The sequence below is a fragment of the Suricata suricatta genome, chromosome 8 (assembly GCF_006229205.1).
Source record: "Suricata suricatta isolate VVHF042 chromosome 8, meerkat_22Aug2017_6uvM2_HiC, whole genome shotgun sequence".
In the NCBI taxonomy this organism is placed as follows: domain Eukaryota; kingdom Metazoa; phylum Chordata; class Mammalia; order Carnivora; family Herpestidae; genus Suricata; species Suricata suricatta.
Window position 1 is genome coordinate 42654762 of NC_043707.1, and position 19142 is coordinate 42673903.

A 19142-nucleotide genomic window follows, 5' to 3' on the forward strand; every position below is an offset into this window, starting at 1 on the left:
AAATGGCCCGGTGGTGCCTTTTCAAAACGGTAACTTACACAAACAGCTAAGAAGAAAACAGAAAAACACTGACTTCTACAACACTGTCAATAGACTTCAACAATACAAACTTGCAACAGAAAAGAATTTAAGGGAAGTATCTATCAAAAGGATTCTCGGGACGCCTGGGTGGCTCAGTCGGTTAAGCCTCCGACTTCGGCTCAGGTCAGATCTCACATTTGTGGGTTCGAGCCCCGCGTCAGGCTCTGTGCTGACAGCTAGCTCAGAGCCTGGAGCCTGCTTCCGGTTCTGTGTCTCCTCTCTCTGCCCATCCCCCTCTCGTGCTCTGTCTCTCTCTGTATCAAAAATAAATTAAAAAAAAAAAAAGGATTCTCATTTCACTCATTAAGTAAATCTTAGAGGTCCTTTTCAACTCTACAGCTGTAAGAATTATAGACTTCATCTACCCTGACCTCTCACCATCCTTACTTTGCATATCTATTATTCAAAAACAAAATGTAAGAAAACCCAAATCTATCCATATGGATTTTACTCAATTTAAGTTCTGTGCTTCCAATTAAGCATGGCTTGGATGGAATTCATCCATTTTTCTCTCAAGATCTTTTTTTTTTAATTCAAGCACAAGGTTCTACAAGCACATGACATTTTGTAATGCTGGGGCACCTAGGTGGCTCCATTAAGCTTCTGACTCTTGATTTCAGCTCAGGTCATAATCTCACAGCTGTGAGATCAAGCCCTGCATTGGGCTCTGTGCTGAGCATGAAGCCTGAAGATCCTCTCTCTCTGCCCCTCTCCTCTGCTCGTGCGTGCTCTCTCAAAAAAATTTTAAATTAGGGGCGCCTGGGTGGCTCAGTTGGTTAAGCATGCAGCTTCCGGCTTCGGCTCAGGTCATGATCTCACAGTTCGTGGGTTTGAGCCCCATGTTGGGCTCTGTGCTGACAGCTAGCTCAGAGCCTGGAGCCTGCTTCGGATTCTGTGTCTCCCTCTCTCTCTGACTCTCCCCTGCTCATGCTGTCTCTCTCTGTCTCTCAAAACTAAATAAAAACTGTTAAAAAAATTTAAAAAAAAAGAAAAAATTTTAAATTATTGTAATGTGGAAAAGGTAACAGAAACTACAAAGGTAGTATAATCCAGTAAGATAAAGGGTCTGTACTCCTGAAGAGAGAATGGAAATCATTTTGTATCACACTTAATAAAATAATATGAATGATGTGGCCAATCACAGCATCATCTGTCTGTGGGTTATACAACAAAATTCTTCACAGTCGAGTTCTCTAATAAGATGCCAAATTATCACACAAATTGTTAGACTAGCAAGCTCAGCACTGTTTGTGAGCCTCATTCCAGGACATTAGATCTTAGCCATATCTATGGTATCAAAATCAACCTCTTAATTTATCCTTTCCTCAAAATCACTTAATTTTCTAAAACGCTCCCCAAGGACCAATATTAAAGGTGAGTAATGGGGCGCCTGGGTGGCTGTTGGTTAAGCCTCCAACTTCGGCTCAGGTCACGATCTCACGTTTGTGGGTTCAAGCCCTGCGTCGGGCTCTGTGCTGACAGCTCAGAGCCTGGAGCCTGCTTCCGATTCTGTGTCTCCCTCTCTCTCTGCCCCTTCTGCTCATGCTGTGTCTCAAAAATAAATAAAACATTAAAAAAAAAAAAAGGTGAGTAACTATAACACTAGTTTGTCTCTTTGGGGCCCAAATGAAGGCTGGAATTCACTTACTCCCCCCCAATCTATGAGAATAATTTTTCAGTAGGAAGTTGGGTTTCTCATTATCCATCCAGCGACCTTAACATTTCTAACACTTAGTAACAGTTCAGGATACGAGGGGAAATTTCTACTCTTGGAGGATGACAGAAGCAGGGGTAGAAATTATCAGAAATAATCACTATGTAATCACTATGAGCCATTAGAACCCCCAAATCACCCATGTTTGAATCTTAACAGGACATTTGAAAGTTTCCTTGGTCTGTTAGCAAAATTAAGAAAAAAAAAACCCCACTTCTTTAAATGCCTTGTAATCGTATGACAGACTAGTCTTTGATAGCCTGAAGTTTCTGTAAGTTCGATTACCCTCTCTTTACTTCTGGAAAACGACATAAAGCTTTGTTCAGGAAAGGGTCCCTAAAGATTAGAAGACTAAGAAAGTGGATATTGCAGGGCGCCTGGGGGGCTCAGTTGGTTAAGCGTCTGACCAGCTCAGGTCATGATCTCACAGTCTGTGAGCTGGAGCCCCACCAGGTCAGGCTCTGTGCTGACAGCTCAGAGCTGCGTCTCTCTCCCTCTCTCAAAAATAAGCACTAAATTTTTTTTTTTAAATAAAAAAAGTGGATGGTTCTTCTGACACTTGTATCTCCTTCCTTAAACGACCCCTCACCCCAAAGGCCATTAAAACTGAAAAGCATTTCCATTAAGAGGAAGGCTTATGGCTGTCAATCTTTTGTAAAATACTTAAGCAGAAAATCTCAGGGTGTTTCTCTAGGAGAACATTTTCTTCCTGGTCCACTTTGGTTTGACTGATGCTCTGTCGTTAACAGGCATGGCTAAGGTTACAGAAAGTTGGACGGAATTTAGAATGCAGGGCAACCCATGCCAACACAGGAATGTGAAGGAAAGACAAGTGTCATGTAAAAAATGGAGGGAAAACAGAAAACTCACTGTGCGCCCCCTAGCTGAGGAGGAGGACTCGGCCAGGTTTATGATGCTGGAAAGCCTCCAGTCCCTGTTCCCCAAATTCCATGTTTAAAAACTGAAACCTCAGCTTCTAACCCAGGAAACTTCCAACCAGCAGAAATACAAAACTTCAGGGTGCTGAACCCACAAAGCTCCAAAGTGATCCTGGTTGTTGTACCCGTGACATTTAAGACAGGAGAAGGACAATGTGAGGGGACCTTCATTTACACGTCTCCTGCTACCGCAAGAAAGCACTGAGGCAATGACCAAAACCCAGGAACCCAGATCTGTGACTTTCTTCTTCCTGTTCAAACACTCCAAGTTTATTACTTATTTTAATTCAGAGTAAAGTAGAAGCACTAAAAGATGAAAAACGTAGGGTTCCATCTAGTGCTGCTATCAAATAATTAGATTAAAACGTAAGCCATGCTTTCCTGTGGCTGCAATACGCTAATGAGATGCTAAATTTAGAGGGGAACAGTACATTTGAAATTATCTTTTTACATAAAGAATCGTGACTCTGAAAGACACGGGAAGCATTCTTACCGAGGTAACGTCTGACTGAACAGTGCACCCTTGTTAAAGAAAAACACTGGTGTAATTTCATCTGCACCTAACCTAATTTCACTATCAATATTCAATATCAACTCTGAGACAGTATCAGAGGAAAAGGTTTACCGTAAGCACGTGAATGGCCTTTGCTCTGCTCTTGACCTCACCTCACTGTCTAGAACCTACAGACTGCTATGGCCAGACTTGGCTGTGATTACCTTCCGATAAGGGTTATACCACTTTTGCAAAGTCATTCTTATGGACATTTTATCTCTCTCTCTCTTTCATCTTGAAACTTTTATTTGATTAGAAAAGTTCTCTCATTCAAAGAGTAGGAGTTGATTGAATGGCAAAAATAATACACATGCATGCATTTATGACAGGATATGGTACATACGGAATGGGTGGTGAGAGCAGGGGAGGAATAAACTTTATTGGCCCACGGAGAGAGATGAGGGAACGAGGGGGGGGGCCGGGAAAAGAGTGAATATGGGGGAAAACTGAAATGGAATGATCTGAAAGGTGTACAGTCACTTGTAACCTCCACCATTCCACTCAGAGACAGATCTGCACGGCGCCCAACAGGGACACTAAGGAGCTTCACTGCGCAGCGGGATGCTACTTGCAGCACTTCTATCGTTAGCAAGTCACCACGGACCCCTGCCAGAGTCACACAAGGCCCTGGGGTTAGTGCAAACAAGGCTTTCCATCCTGGGCTGCAGCCTGACCCGCCAGTGCTCAGAAGGCACGCTTGTGACGAACTCGCACACTTTCCAGTTCCCCACCTCCAATGGCGGCCAGGGTCTCCAGCCTGCTTAAGTGCTCCAGGCTTCTTCCAAGAACTTCTTCTAGCCGACCGCGTATCACCTGGACCCCGTCTAGTTCCACCTGCAGAGTGCGGTCTCTCTCAGAGCTGAGTAAACATGCCACATGGAAGGAAAATCGATTAGCCATCAACTGTAATGAGGCTACATGTACTTCCAAAGAGTCAACAGGCTTTCTCAAGGATGCTTCCAGGATACGACAAATGAACACAGTCTTTGTTTCAGTACCGTTACTGTTCACTGCTGACAGATTAGCAAGGCCTGCCCCTGTCTTTAAAGCTTACCCCATTGTGTTAGAGTCTGGGCCAATGTCACATAAAACTATAGCTCCTAAGACTTAGCTCACACCTCCATAGTCAACATAAGCGAAATTTCACTTAAAAAATTTTTAAATGTTTATTTTAGAGAGAGACAGAGAGACAGAGACAGAGACAGAGAGCAAGTGGGGGAGGGGCAGAGAGAGGGAGACACAGAATCCCAATCAGGCTCCAGGCTCTGGGCTAGTCAGCACAGAGCCTGATGTAGGGCTCAAACTCATGAACTGCGAGATCATGATCTGAGCTGAAGTCGGACACGTAACCAACTGAGCCACCCAGGTGCCCCAAGAAATTTCACTTTTTGACTAAGAGTGTTAGTTTCTGAAAAAACAAAACCTAGGAAAAACTAAATGCAAACGGAAGCAATACTGAGCCAAATAGGACTGCTATTAAAGATAGATCTTCTCTTGGGGCACCTGGGTGGCTCGATCGGTTAAGTGTCTGACTTCCGCTCAGGACATGATCTCACAGCTATGTGAGTTCGAGCCCTGCATCGGCCTCTGTGCTGACAGCTCAGAGCCTGGAGCTGCTTCAGATTCTGTCTCCCTCTCTCTCTGCCCTTCCCCTGCTTGCACTTTGTCTCTCTCCCTCTCTCTCTCTCTCTTGAATAAACATTAAAAAAAGAGTTAAAAAAAAAAGGTAATACAATCAAGTTGTCCAATCATACCTCTCTCCTGCTTTCATTTTCTTCAAGTAAAAAGAAAAAAATGTTTAAATTGAATACCAAACTGGAAGAAACTGAGAAGTAAAAGAAAAAAATTAGGAAAAGAGAAAAGGGGTGAGGGGCAAAGGCAAAATGACAAAAAAAATATGGGAATAGGAAATGAACCAGAATGCTGTAATATACATGACCAAAAATCAAGAGATACAAGCAAACATACTCATCATGATGGCTAGCAGAGACCCTGGTTTGATGCTGGCCATCATGGTAAGTGTATTTTCTTCAATGAAACTCAGTGTGTATCAATATCCTTTATATCCTTACTCTTGGAATAGAACAGCCCTTGCCAGGACATGGAGCAGAGGAAAGAAAGGAAAATACATTGACTGTTGACTATAAGCAAGGCATTATTTTAGACCTCTGACAAGTCTTCTCATTTGATCACTGTGTAGCTACATAAAATAGCTACTTGAAACTTAAACACGAGGCTCAGGGCCATCTCCACAGCAAATGACAAACTGAGTAGGGCTAGTAAGTGTCTTTGCTTCTTTTTCTTCCTGCTTCGAGATCATAAGCATCTGCGCCTAAAGACGAACAGAAGGATAAATACTGCCGCCCCTCTCTTACCTCTCTGGATGCGCGTGGAACTTCACCAGACTGCTATAGAGCTGTCTCTCTGCTTGCAAAGCCTCATTCAGCCGACTCCGTTCATCTACCAGCCCTTCGAGCATCAGCAGCAACTGAGGAAAAGAGGCAACAGGCAAATGGAGACAGGAGACACAGGGCCACAGTGAATCCTGAGAGAGCAGCCAAAACAACGTGCTAGCATGCGCTATGACCACTAAAGCTCACCAACTATGTACCTAAACTTTCTATTGCATTTTACAGTTTTCAAATCAATGTCCATTGTCTATTTTTAATCTTTAAAACTCCATAGGGCAGATTTCAAACATGGGAGGAAAAGAAGAGAGAGGAGACAGAAGCCACAAGCACAGGAAAGAGGTTAAGAGAAGAGAGTGGGAGGGAAAAGAGAGGGAGGGTCAGAAGGAGACACACAGTAGGACTTACTGGTATTTTTCATTCAATAAATGAATGAATAAAATTCAATAAATATTTATTGAGCACCTTCTCCATGCCAGGCTCTGTTCTAGGCATAAGCTTACTATCTAGTGGGTGGAGGAGACACCGTCAGTCACATGCATGTGTCACAGTGAGCTACAGAAAGTGCGCCTGAGTGGCTCAGCCAGTTGAGTGTCCGGCCTCAGCTCAGGTCATGATCTTGCAGTTTGCAGGTATGAGTCCCACGTCAGGCTCTGTGCTGAAAGCTCAGAGCCTGGAGCCTGCTTCGGATTCTGTGTCTCCCTCTCTCTCTGACCCTCCCCTGCTCACACTGTCTCTCTCTCTCTCTCTCAAAAATAAATAAAACATTAGAAAGTGCTGTACGGAAGATAGTGTACGACCAGCAGAGGTCTGTGCAGGTGAACTGCTCCAGTTACAAGCTAGGACTGGAGTGAAATGAGTAGTTAGTGAGACAGAGAACAGAGACAAGGAGTACAGGCAAGGAGGTCTTCTTAAAAAGCCTGGCACGGAAGAGAGGTCTGATATGGGGTGGTAGCTGCCAAGGAGCTACAAACATCAGGGGCCGCTGTTGCTGCTACCGATCAGCGCAGGAAACTTGAGAGCACAGATTCTCTACGCAATCCCATCAACATCAACATCCAGCAAGGTTTATATCCAATAACTTACTTGTTGTCTTCGATTTCCTGAAGTTTCCTGACTCTGTGATTCTACTGAAGCAACTTTTTCCCGAAGTAGTAAGACTTCTTGGGTCAGGCGTTCCATAGCTGGTATGTCTTCGGGATCAACCAGTTGCATTTGCAGGTCCTAAAAGTAAACCAAACCAAACAAAACAAACCTAGTAATAAGAATGCTATTTAGCAGAGGAGCCAAGGAGCCAATGTCCCTGAAATAGTCTGCTCTGTTTTCAAGTGGATTACTGATAAGTCACACAGAAGTAACAATACATTCATTATGAGATTTCAGCCACTCTAAAGAAGTCCAAGAGAATACGGTGATATCTAAGAGGCTCAAACTAACTGCACAAAGGAAGTAAGCACTGGCTTCAAGTATCCGAACGTCTGAAGGTACCCTACATGTTCTGAGCTGTAGTCACGTAAAAGGCTTTGAAAGACCTTTATGAGGTCTTCTTTGATCTGTATGTTCCTGGTCAGGGACTCCAGGTCAGCGGCCTGCACCTGCAGCTCCTCCTCTTGCGCGGCCACCATGGACTGCAGTGCAGAAAGTTCCATCTGCGGAGAGAAGGAATCCTGCAGTGAGCGCGTAGAGGAGACCGTTTCTGTCACATTTACATTTTAACACAAAGGCGAAGGTTTTCCATGTGATCTCACTATCAGCCAGTAATGCAGGTAAAAGCTAGAGGATGAAGAGTCCTCTGCTGGGTCCGGTCAATAAATCACAGAGTGTGGTACCGAGGTGTGTTTTATGGGAAGCAGGGATGGCAGTTTTAACGATGGACTCTACTTTAGTTGGCACTATAAAGCATCAAATTTGTTTAGCTAAGGAGTTTATTATGTCGCGTAAAAAAATAGGCCACCATTAGTAGATGAGTAAATCCTCCCAACACCCTCCAGGATACACTGGTCTTCTCTTCCCCAATTTACATACGAGGGGAATGAGGCCCAGAGAAATTAAGGAACCTGGTCCAAGTCTCACGGAGCGAGGAAGCGGACTCCAGGAAGCAGACTCAGCACACGAGGCTGAAACACCTTTCATTACACCCGTACATCCTTCCTGGTGATGGCAAGTGACTTGTAAGTAAGCATTTTAAGGAACTATGTTGAGATGTAAACATAGGTATAGGGGCGCCTGGCTGGCTCAACTGGTAGAGCACATGACTCCTGATCTTGGGGTTGTGAGTTCAAGTCCTATGGGTGTGGAGGTTACTTTAAAAGTTTACTTCTAATTCCATCAACATGGACAGTTCACTAAGTGGGCTCATGATCTGGAACCACACAAAGTCACTGATGTCCTGGGCTACTGTGGCATGTTGGGAACAAATGCTTCTCACATTTGCCTGCATGAGGAAGGACCCGGTCAGCGTAACTCCTGACTTTTCTCCACTCCTTCACTCAGCCCCGGGCAGGCGCACTGGGGAAGAATAAGCCAGGCATGCTTGACTTAGCTCCACCGGTCTTCTTCTGGGGAGGCGCCTGGCTGCAGGAAGCCTGTGTTTGCCACTGCTTCTCCAAGGGCAGGCCCGCTGTTGGTCTACCCAGTTCTGGGGGTTGGCTAGCAGGCCTCTTGGTTCCTGCATTAAGTTCTCTACCTAAGCCTTTATCTGTAATGCAGTTGGTAAAATAACAAATGATGTGCCACTACTTTATTTCTCAGTTTGATCAGATCTTGGGGATGAAAAAAAGAGAGCCCTCATCAGATGCCCCTAATATCATATAGATGGGTATTTGCTCCATAGAAGAGAAAGTCAAACGTGAGGAAGCTACATCACTGCAGCACGACAAAGGTCTGCAGAGAGGCACACATGGGCTTTAAATCTTGGCAAAATCTTCCTACAAGGCATTTGAACTGAGCTTTGATTTCAATTGTAAAAAATGGGGGAAAAATACCTATTTTTTCAGGGCTATGTGAGAATAGAGAAAATGGATTTAAAAGTGAGTGGCAGGCAATCAGTGAATGTTAATTATTTTACCAGTGCTAGTACTGTTTCAAGACAGTAGGGGGTATGTTTAAAAATTCAGGAAAATCGACGTGGCTTTTGGTACATAACCAAAAAGTATAGAACCAAAAAGTAACATTACACTGAACTGAGGATATATGGGAAAAACAGGAACGGCACGTGGAAACTGAACTGAAATATCTGACGTGAATAATCAGATAATGGCTATGGTAGACCCCCCCCCAAAAGGAGAGGATTTTGAGAACTGTTATTTGTTAAATGCCATATAATTTCATATCCTCAAAACTGGAGTCATGTAACAGGAGTCTGGCTCTAAGCAGAAATATAGTTATGAGAAGAGAAATGAAGAGGTACAATAAGACAACTTGACCACAAATGCGAATACAGGTTTTAGATCACAGATCTAACTCTGGCAAAGAGGGGGAATACACCCAATGCGGACCAGCCAGGTGAGCGTAATTTAGGGGCCCGTGGCGCTGCTGACCCTCCAAGACAGATGCTCTCAGTGTTAGCTGGTAACTCTATACCGAGGCCCTAATATCTCTTCCAGATCACAGCTGGACCTTCGCAGGGCTCTACGGGGAGCAGAAAGAGAAGGGGTTCTTCTGTAAGGCTGGGAGGCCTTTTAAGAAAGTTCATGAAAACTCTTGCTAGAAATAGGGCCTAAGCATGGGAAAATTAACTGCTCCAAGTCATGACTTCTTAGCCAAGTACTTTGAGTCACAAAAGACCTCAATTTAAATCTTAGCTTCAGGATGTCTTATTAGTTACAGGGCCATTTCCCAACTCCATGTTAAAAAAAAAAAAAAAAAAAGCAATCAGTGTTTCAGCTTCATCTATAAAACAGGGTCACTACCACTCAGTCCGCAGTCATAAGCGTTAGTGCTAATTTACGTACCCGTTCGGGGCACTGTATGCACCACACACAGCAAGTAGTCAATAAACATTATCGATCACTCCCCAAAGTCTTTGGTTCCATGATTTTAAAACTAATTTTGTGGCTCTAACATCAAAATTCCAAGCAGCAGTTATACAGGATTTCACTTTTTCACACGTTCTTTACAAACATTCCAGTTAGTGACAGGCAGGGAGAGCAGTCTTTTCTTTTCAGCACTTAAAAGTTTAATGGTCTCCGTGTATAAAAATAAGAGCATGTTTTGAGAAAATATGTATATAAAGTGATTTCTGGTTTTCTCAAGAACAGTCTTACTTTGCTTTTGGACCGAGGGATTATACTTGGACAACTGTAGTCTTTTAAATAGAAACTATCTTGAAAGAAAATAACAGGAATTCAGAAATGAGGCTCACTGAGAAAACTCACCCGGCTTTCTCTTTCCTTTTTAGCCAGGAGCCCGAGCTCCTCCTTGGCGGTGCTCAGCTCTTTCTCCAGCCCCGCCACTGCGTCCAAGTCCCCTGGGAGGGAGTGAACACACAGCACTAGCTTCAATCACTGTACCTCACAGGGCCTCTGCTGCTTTGCTTCTGCGGAACTGACTCTGAATACACAATCTAACAACAGCAGTAACAACAGTATGTGTACAGGGTGTTCTTTGCAGCATTATTTGTAACAGCAAAATACTGCAGTCCATCCACAGAAGACTAAATAAACCACGGTATATCCATGCTATGAAGTACTATCATCAACCGTAAGAAAGAATGAGGAAAATCTTTATGAACGGGTATGGAATAATGTCTAAGACACGCGATTACGTAAGACAGGGTAGGCACAAAAGAACACATCTAGTGCAGTACGTTTTACATTAGGAAAGGGGACAGCAAGAACACACACATACACATCCCACAGAGACACAGGACTGCTCTCTTACTTTGCAAAAAGAAACCTAGGGAAGGATAACCCAGAAATGAAGTCAGTTGCCTTCAAGGGAGGGGTGACAACAGGAGAGAAATGTCAGGGAAGTAGATGGGGCTTCTGAGCACACTTTTCTATATATTTGAGTTTTGAACCACGTTAATGTTTTATTTTTAATGTGTAAAGTTAGTGCAATAACAATCGGGAGGAAAAAACCTGAAACCGCATATTAATAAACGAACCTGTGTAACAAATAGATAAAATAAGCACCCAGAAAGGTAAAAATTAATCCAAATACTTTTTTGAACTCACTATTCTAACTGTATACCCTCAGTGGGAAATCGTCTAAGGATTAAACAATAAAAAGAAACCTTCAACGTTATTTAATGATATTTTTCTTGATAGTTGCATCCGTGTAGCAATGGTGAAACCCATTTTATGTATTGTATGAATGTGTAAGTATACTGATGTTATAGGTAAGCAGGTTTTTCTTTCTTTTTTTTAGAGTATTAAAAAAATTTTTTTAATGTTTTTTAATTTATTTTTTTTAGAGATAGAGAGAGACAGCACGAGCAGGGGAGGGGCAGAGAGAGAGGGAGACACAGAATCCGAAGCAGGGTCCAGGCTCTGAGCTGTCAGCACAGAGCCTGGTACGGGGCTCGAACCCACGAACTGTGAGATCATGACCTGAGCTGAAGCTGGACGCTCAACTGACTGAGCCACCCAGGCACCTCAGTAAGCAGGATTTTCAATGTCAAAAAGCAAACAAACAAACAGCAGATACAAATACAAAATAAGCCAAAGAAAAAAACCTGTGTTGTTCAATTGGAATTAGAGAATGCAGGGGCGCCTGGGTGGCTCAGCCGGTTGAGTACCCAGCTTCGGCTCAGGTTATGTATGATCTTGTGGTTTGTGGGTTTGAGCCCTGCGTGTAGGTTTACAGCCGTGTAGGTTTGGAAACACTACTTCCGGCATTTCCAAATCTCTGCAAAACTATCTGAAAAGGACAATCAGGATGCAGTTTCCCTGGGCCGAACTGTGTACCCAGAGCAACAGTCTCAATTCAACATAAGGTAAGGTCAGCTCTTTCTAAATAGACATGTCTGTAGCCTTTTAGGGAAATCTAGACTTACTTTTTTCCATTAAGGTAGGAAGAGAGTCTTCGCCACACTTATTAACAGAGTTACAGGAAGAAAAGATACAAGGTTCCTTAGTGAAATTAAATTTGATACTTACCTAATGAGGACCTGGCTACACTGGCTTCCCCTTTGGCAGTCAATGAAACGCTGTCATCCTTGGAGGGTACATGCACGGAACCCTGAAAATGGGAAGAGTCAGGGGATTTAGGAAAGTGCGGGAACCATGATCACAACGACAAGGACTTGGAATGGTATTAAAATGGTCAAACGTATGCCTCGCACATGAAAATAAAAGGGCATGAACATCTCCACAAGTCCGTAACTCTTACCTGATCAGTCTGGTCTCCAAGACGGGGGCTGCCGGAAGTAACTTCAGTGGGTTGGTTGGAGACCAGTGCTTGGGACGCCATGAAGTCTTTCCCTCCTAAATATTGGCGCAGGGCCTGCAATTCTGAATTTCTTTCCATTAGGGCTTGTACCATCTTCTCTGCAGAGGCCTGTAAGGAAACGGCACAGACCGTTAGATGGATGCTCTATAAAACAAAATTCACCTTCTGACGTTATTCGTTACAAGTCAATTGTTTATGAAAAGCCAGCAGGGCCCCTCGAAATAGTCTTGCTTTCAGTTTACAGTGTAAAACGCAGTTGAACACTGGAAAACCTGAATTTAAGTCATCTATTACAGATAACACAATCTGAAACAGGCTCTGTCAGAACTCGATCAGGCTAAGGTGTGAAGACTCTGGGGTAAAGTGGGAGAGCAGACGTCCTTTACTTGGGGACACAGGTGCCTTGGGCCTGGATGTCCTTTACCCAAATGTTTGTTTGGTTTGCTCCCTTCACATCTTTGCCTAATGCTCCCTTATCCATCCGACTGGTCTCCTCTGCATATCCTATCGACAACAGTGATCTTTTGGGGCGCCTGGGTGGCCCGGTTGGTTAAGTATCCATCTTAGGCTTAGGTCATGATCTCATGGTTTGTGGGTTCAAGCCCTGCGTCAGGCTCAGAGCCTGGAGCCTGCTTCGGATTCTGTGTCTCCTCTCTCTGCCCCTCCCCTGCTCACACTCCATCTCATTTTGTCTCACACACAAAAAAAATACATGTAAAAAAAAAAAACTTTTTTTAAACAGTGATCCTTTCTCTTCTCCCGATTCTCCTCATCCTGTTGAGGTTTTTAGAACCCACTTGCCGTTATCTGAGGTATCTGTTTACTCTCTTTCCCAGCCGGATGTATGTTTCCTAAGTGCAGGGTCTACATTTCCTTCAACACTGAGTCACAAGCAACCAGAACAGTGTCCGGCACATAGTAGGCACTCAACATGTATTTACTGAGTGATTCAATTATATGGAAACACTTTTATCAGAGCATACAATCCAGAGAACCTGAACCTCAAAACTGCCAAACCCAGGTTTATTTAATCTCAAATCCCAGTTTTCTAAGACAGATGATGGCACAATAAGGAAGATCTAGAACATTGTTTGTGACCTTTACCACATTAAAAGTCTGCATTTAATCAGAAGATCTGGAAATAATAAACCAAAACTAAAATCACCGGGGGCTATCAGGTGATGAATCGGGACTATGTTGGCTGTCTCGGCACCGACTGCCTCTGGGATGGTCACTACTGCTTTAAAGCAGCAGCAGAGCGCTGCTCATAACTTCTAAGAGAAATCAAAGAGTAACTTTACATTTTTAGTAAGATTTGGGTCCGTTAGGGATTCGGACATAACCATCTGATGTAACATCACATTATTAATGAAGATCTACAGAAATTGTTATGGGAAAGAAACTAATAAGTGTTGGGGCCCAGGAGGCCAAAAACCCTCCCGCAGAGCACACATGAGGCTTCTGTTCATCCTGCCTATGATTCTCTCGTTGCTTTGCAAAGAGACATATACTTTTAGGGTTTGAATCAACTTGGGTCAATCAGTAACACCAGCCTTCCCTTACTTTGTCTGCCCAAGATTTGCTTGTTAATGGATGAGCATCTTACCCTGAATAACTGATGAAGGGCCTTAAGAAACGTACATCTCCTCATAGAATTCTTCAGGCTCATCTTCCGCTTGGAGCCAGACTATTATTAGGGAATCCCTCTCTTGTAATGACTAGATTGTTCCTGTTATTTACTACGGTCCTGGTATGAATGACCCTTTCCAGAGCATGTCTTTACTTCAGGGACCTTGAACTATGTAACAGTTAAAGAAAGGATGTAATCACCCATGGTATATAAGACCCTGGCTATCTTAGTAAAACGTGGCTTTGATTGTCTTGTCTGGTTGTCTGTCTTGTCTGTCGTTGTCTGTCTTCTTTCCCGCCGACACCAATCCCCTACTCGGGACCTTTCACCTGGGGTGCGTGGGCTGGTCCCCCGCAATAAACAACACACAAGATCTCTTGGATCATATGTCTGATATACCTGGCGTGGACTTCTCTGTCTAGTAGAGCTGTTTTGAGCACCAGTCCCCAAGCGTGACCCAGGGAGCAGTGGCACCACCGTCACCTGTGCAAACTCTTGAGGCCTGCCTATCCCTCCTCAGTCCTGTCCCCAGGAGTAAGCCTGGGAACCAATGTTTCTAAAAAGCTCTCCTAAGGATTCCTCCTGCATGTAAAATTTAAGAAGCAGACCTAGGAGAATACAACCATTTCTCTTCTTCTGGAGTTAAAATGATCTTTTATAATTTCGCAGTTACATCCTAGCTTCCATTATTTTGCCCTCTGCAGTGTACAGTATTTCTGAGGTGTAATAAACCAATTCTTTCAAATTACAAAGGGGTTAAAAAGAAAACTCACATAAAGACTTTTGTTAGCCAAAGACTTAAATAATTCAGTGATTTCCAGTTAGGTCTATTCTAGAAGCAATTTCTGCAGCTCACTTAATAGGAAGAAAATGTATATTCACTTCAGGGGCCTGAGGATTAGACAAGAGGAATAGAAGACCCAAGATATATGGAAGCATCAGAGTATTCTGGTTAAATGATGAGAATGTGGTGCCCCTCAAACTGGCTGGCGGGATTGTGAGTACAAGTCCCTAAAATGCAGCTCACATCTCTAGCCTTGAGGAGAAAGAGATTTGTGAATGAGGATAAATTAAGAATTGCCTTTTGAAATACTTGTGCACCAGTATGTTAAGATTAATTATCCCGTATTACCATAAGATTTTTTCTTTTCATCAAGGTCTTTGAAAAAAACACAGTCTGTTTTCCTCTTAAGAGAATTCAGTTTCTTGAGAATTAAGAAAAAACACGAAGTGTAAGTTTTCCCATACCTTGGCTGGAAATAGAAAATATTGCTGAAATATTTTCTTAAAGGTTTGATTGGAGAGAAAGAAAGAGAGAGAGAGAGAGAGAGAGAGAGAGAGCGAGCGAGCATCGTAAGCAGACTCCATGCTCAGTGCAGAGCTTGATCCTATGACCCCAGGATCATGACCTGAGCTGAAATCAAGAGTCAGACACTTAACCGGCTAAGCCACCCAGGCGCCCCCAAAATACCATCAAGTTTTGATAATAGAATCAAAACCCAAACACTCCAGAACCCAGTATTCCCTCCTCTGAAAATTATCAGAATATCAAAGAAAAGAAAATGTACGCAATGAAGCAAGTGGGTATGTGTGTTTAGGCACCTGCCTAAATGCGATGTGCTCTAAAAATATTGCACGCTTTGGTGACTGACGTACAACTACAGTCTAACAGACTGAAGGAAAAAATCCTCACAGAATGGACTGTAAAATGACACACACACACACATGTGACAATATTCCAAAGCTTCCTATTCACAGGCTGTAAATTATGCGACAGCGTTCTGGTCTGTGCATCAGTCCTTACTTGGCTCTCCCGCTCCCTGGCGCTCATGGACTGAAGCAGGCCTTGAATCTCCAGTTCATGCTCCACGGCCTGTCTGTTTCGATCGCTCAGAAGCTCCTGCAGCAGCCTCTCCTTCCTCTGCAGACGCTGGCAGAGCCCCTCGGCGACCTCACTCTGTCCCGGTCCGAGTTTGCAGAGCAACGTTGCGCTAAGGTCCTGACACGGAAGGGACGGTGTAAGTTTTGGAGGAGAGAATGCCCTTTACTACGTATCAAAGGGCTTATTTTTTAGAATCCATTATAGAAGAAAGAGCTGTGGGATTCTGGAGAGCAAGGATCATGTTTTTTCACTTTTGTTTCCCCAGGTCCAGCAGAGGCCCGGCCCACAGAAGACTGTAAATACGTGCTGGGTGAATGAACACCAAGAATCCAGAAAAATATTTATAAGGGCAACTTGCGTACTGTTTTCTTAAGCCCCTTCCCTATTTGCTCAGGGTCCATAAAAGTTAACATTAGATGAAGATAAATGGACACACAGTCCATTTTGTTAATTTCCTTCCCAGTATAACTTTTATGGGGGAAACACAAAATGACGGGCTAAGAAAGAACGAGCACTACGTTAGCGCGGAGACCAAGTTCCTCCTTCTACACTGAGAGGGAGCCCGTGGCGGTTAAAACTGTGGGACCAAACTGCCTGGGTTGCTTCCCTGCTCTGCCACTTACTAACTCTATTAGTTTGGATAAGTGTCTTCATCTCAGAGGTCTGTTTCCTTGTCTATAAAAGATAATAATATAGAACTCGTAGACGTGTAAGGATTCAATGAGTTAGCATCCATTAAAAGCAATTAAAACAGCGCCTAATGAGCCTGGCACTGTAACTGCTAAAGGTCAGGTCTCACATTAAAGGTGCACGTTTCAGTTCTCATTAACTCTCATATGACTTATTTGAAAGATAATTGTCACCCTGAGTTTATGGGTGTAGGAAAACAACGTTCCAGGGAAACCAAGGACTTGTCTGGGCACAGAATGGAATTCGAGGCTTGGGTCACTGACCCCCTCCCCCCAGACTTCAGGGGTCCTAATCCAAGACTGAGATTATGAAATCACTAAACCAACTGCCTGTTAACAAACTAAAGTCTTGCCTCCACTTCTTTGTTCCTGTCATGCAGAGATGTCTGTAACTGCTGAATGATACTTTCTTGTTCCTTCTGCCAATGGCTGAATTTGGCTTCCATTTCCTCCTTCAGCCACTGCAGGTCCTGACAGGTAGCAGATAAGTGTTCCACTTCCAGGCCTTTGGCCCTCAGGAGACTCTCCATGCTCTGCAGGAGCAAAGAAAGCACTAACTGTTAGTCAAAGGGCCGCCTCGTACTCCTCAGGATAAACAAGAAACTTGATCTGCCTTGAAATACCTCTGAAATTATCAATTTTTTTGCAAAAGGAGAAAACTTAGTATCGAATCGAACAATGCCATACTAATCTTTTTTTTTTTTTTTTTTAGTTTTAGAAACTCTCATCTAATTTGTAGAGAAAAAATACAACGTGTATGGTAAGTGAAGTAGTTTTGAGGAAGCAGGCTATGCTACAGAGGAAGAAAGGACTTCTTTAAGAAGTGGCAGATGGTTAAATGTGTGAACTCTAAAATACATATACAAGAGTAGCCCACAGGAGATATTAATAAGCAAGCGTTCTGACTATGGCTATAGAAGGACATGGATATAACATTAGTGAGAAAACAACAGTGTAACAGTTGAATGCTGGCAATGGCTATGTAAAAAGTGTACCAATATTGACAAGACTTATAAATAGATCAGAAGTATGTCTAGTAGGGGCCCCTGGGAGGCTCAGTCGGTTAAGGGTCCGACTTCAGCTCCGGCCATGATCTCACGGTTCGTGAGTTTGAGCCCTGCATGGGGCTCTGCACGGTCTCCCTCGCTCTGCCCCTCTCTGCACACATGCTCTCTCTCTCTCAAAAATAAACACATTAAAAAATGTATTTGAAAAAAAAAGAAGAAATCTTTTGGTCTAGAAACCTATATTCACTGCTTCCTCCTGCAAAGTTCACAGTAGACTAACACTTCTCACTTCCTAATCTATAATGATGGGTTTTTTTTTTTCCTTATAAAGCAACTACCTTGGTTTTCAGAAAATGATAGGTGTTGATGCTTCAGGTTTGGAGCCAAAGTGGGAGAAGAAGCCCAAGTCATCACAGACTGGGCTCTTACCTGCATGGTGGCTTCGTTAGAGGACAGAATACCACGCAGTCTCTCTAGGTCATGATCTCGCTCTCGCACAGCGAGATGGAGTTGACGCAGCTCTTTTTCTTTTTCTTCTAGAGTGGAGAACTTTTCATCTATGGCCCTCTGCAAGGAAAGTAAGGATCCTAAAGCTACTTCAAATTCACTACTATGATCACACTCATTCATTAAGATTCCAAATATAGGACACCTGGGTGGCTCAGTTGGTTGAGCATTCGGCTTTGGCTCAGGTCATGATCTCAGGGTTAGTTCGAGCCCCATCTTGGGCTGTGCTGACAGCTCAGAGCCTGGACCCTGCTTCAGATTGTGTGTCTCCCTCTCTCTCTGCCCCTCCCCCACTTGAGCTCTGTCTCTTAAAAATAAATGTTGAAAAAATTTTTAAAAAATCCAAATATAAAGGAAGAAAAACCAACTTCAAAAAGCAGAAAATTAAGTCTTCCTACAGAACCCGTGTGAGTGGAATAATCCATAGTACCATACACGAAATTAAGGCACATACCTCTAGAGCAACATCTCGATCTTGTATTCGCTGCCGAAGTTTCTCAAGCAACATTTCATTTGCTTCGAGGGTTTTGTCTGACTTATCTCGATACTGCAGGAGCTCCCGAAACTCCTAATGAGACCGAAAAATATTCTCCTTTATTCACTTGTCCATTACGTTCTGAATTCCAACATTTTGCCAACCAATTTGTTATTTAGGATAAAAAACAAAGTGATCACTCTCAAAGAAAACACAGGTTGGCAGAGACGACAGGCACATAAACGGTTAGCCATTTCATATCACATATACGTGTGTCTACGTGTGGGTTTGTATAAATGGGCATACATGTGTCTCTAGCTACTAGAGGAACACAGGCTGCAGTGCGTATATCTGCCTGCAGGTGTCACTAAAGATCTCGCAGGAGGGGTCAACGTTTGCTTTGGATCTTAAAGGACTAGGAATTTCCCAAGCGAAGAGGGGGTAGGGGTGTGTCTACCTGAGAAAAAACTGTATGCATAGTATGTGCACAGTATGAGAAAACTACGGTGAGCAAAATGTAAGGGGAAATGGGACTGAAGCGCCGAGCAGGTGGCAGAACGGATCGCAGTCTCCTCTGGTGCTCCCTAAAACACTCGCTGCATCATCGAAGTAACTGGACTTCATATACAGATGACTTCACCTACTAGACTGAGTGCAGTGGTGACATCTTCTCTGACTTCCCAGCACCAGTATCTAGTTCACAGAGGTGTTTGATAAGTGCTTGCTGAATATTTACTGCTGGTCTTTCGGGTCTACGTTTATTATGCTGGCTGGCACTGGCGGTTCATGAACTGCATTTGCTATTTATTTTGAATCCTCCCAGCTCCCATGTCTTAATGCCCTACATGTAACAGGAACCCAACAC

General features: G+C 43.4%; 1 protein-coding gene across 19 annotated transcripts in view; it reads right to left on the reverse strand.

Annotated features, from left to right (window-relative positions):
• The window catches only part of LOC115299509 (myomegalin-like), a 180838-nt gene that overhangs the window by 47597 nt on the left and 114099 nt on the right, over window positions 1-19142 (reverse strand). For 12 of the 19 annotated variants that reach the window (XM_029948898.1, XM_029948897.1, XM_029948902.1 and 9 more), the window contains 11 exons: window positions 18257-18370; window positions 17725-17862; window positions 16642-16821; window positions 15522-15716; window positions 12028-12195; window positions 11796-11877; window positions 10071-10162; window positions 7188-7343; window positions 6781-6918; window positions 5662-5774; window positions 4018-4145 (listed from right to left, as the gene is read on the reverse strand). In XM_029948898.1, coding sequence (XP_029804758.1) covers window positions 4018-4145; window positions 5662-5774; window positions 6781-6918; window positions 7188-7343; window positions 10071-10162; window positions 11796-11877; window positions 12028-12195; window positions 15522-15716; window positions 16642-16821; window positions 17725-17862; window positions 18257-18370 — 1504 coding nt within the window. The remainder of the gene's footprint in view (window positions 1-4017; window positions 4146-5661; window positions 5775-6780; window positions 6919-7187; window positions 7344-10070; window positions 10163-11795; window positions 11878-12027; window positions 12196-15521; window positions 15717-16641; window positions 16822-17724; window positions 17863-18256; window positions 18371-19142) is intronic. The other 7 variants (XM_029948905.1, XM_029948904.1, XM_029948899.1 and 4 more) reach the window with 1 other exon arrangement.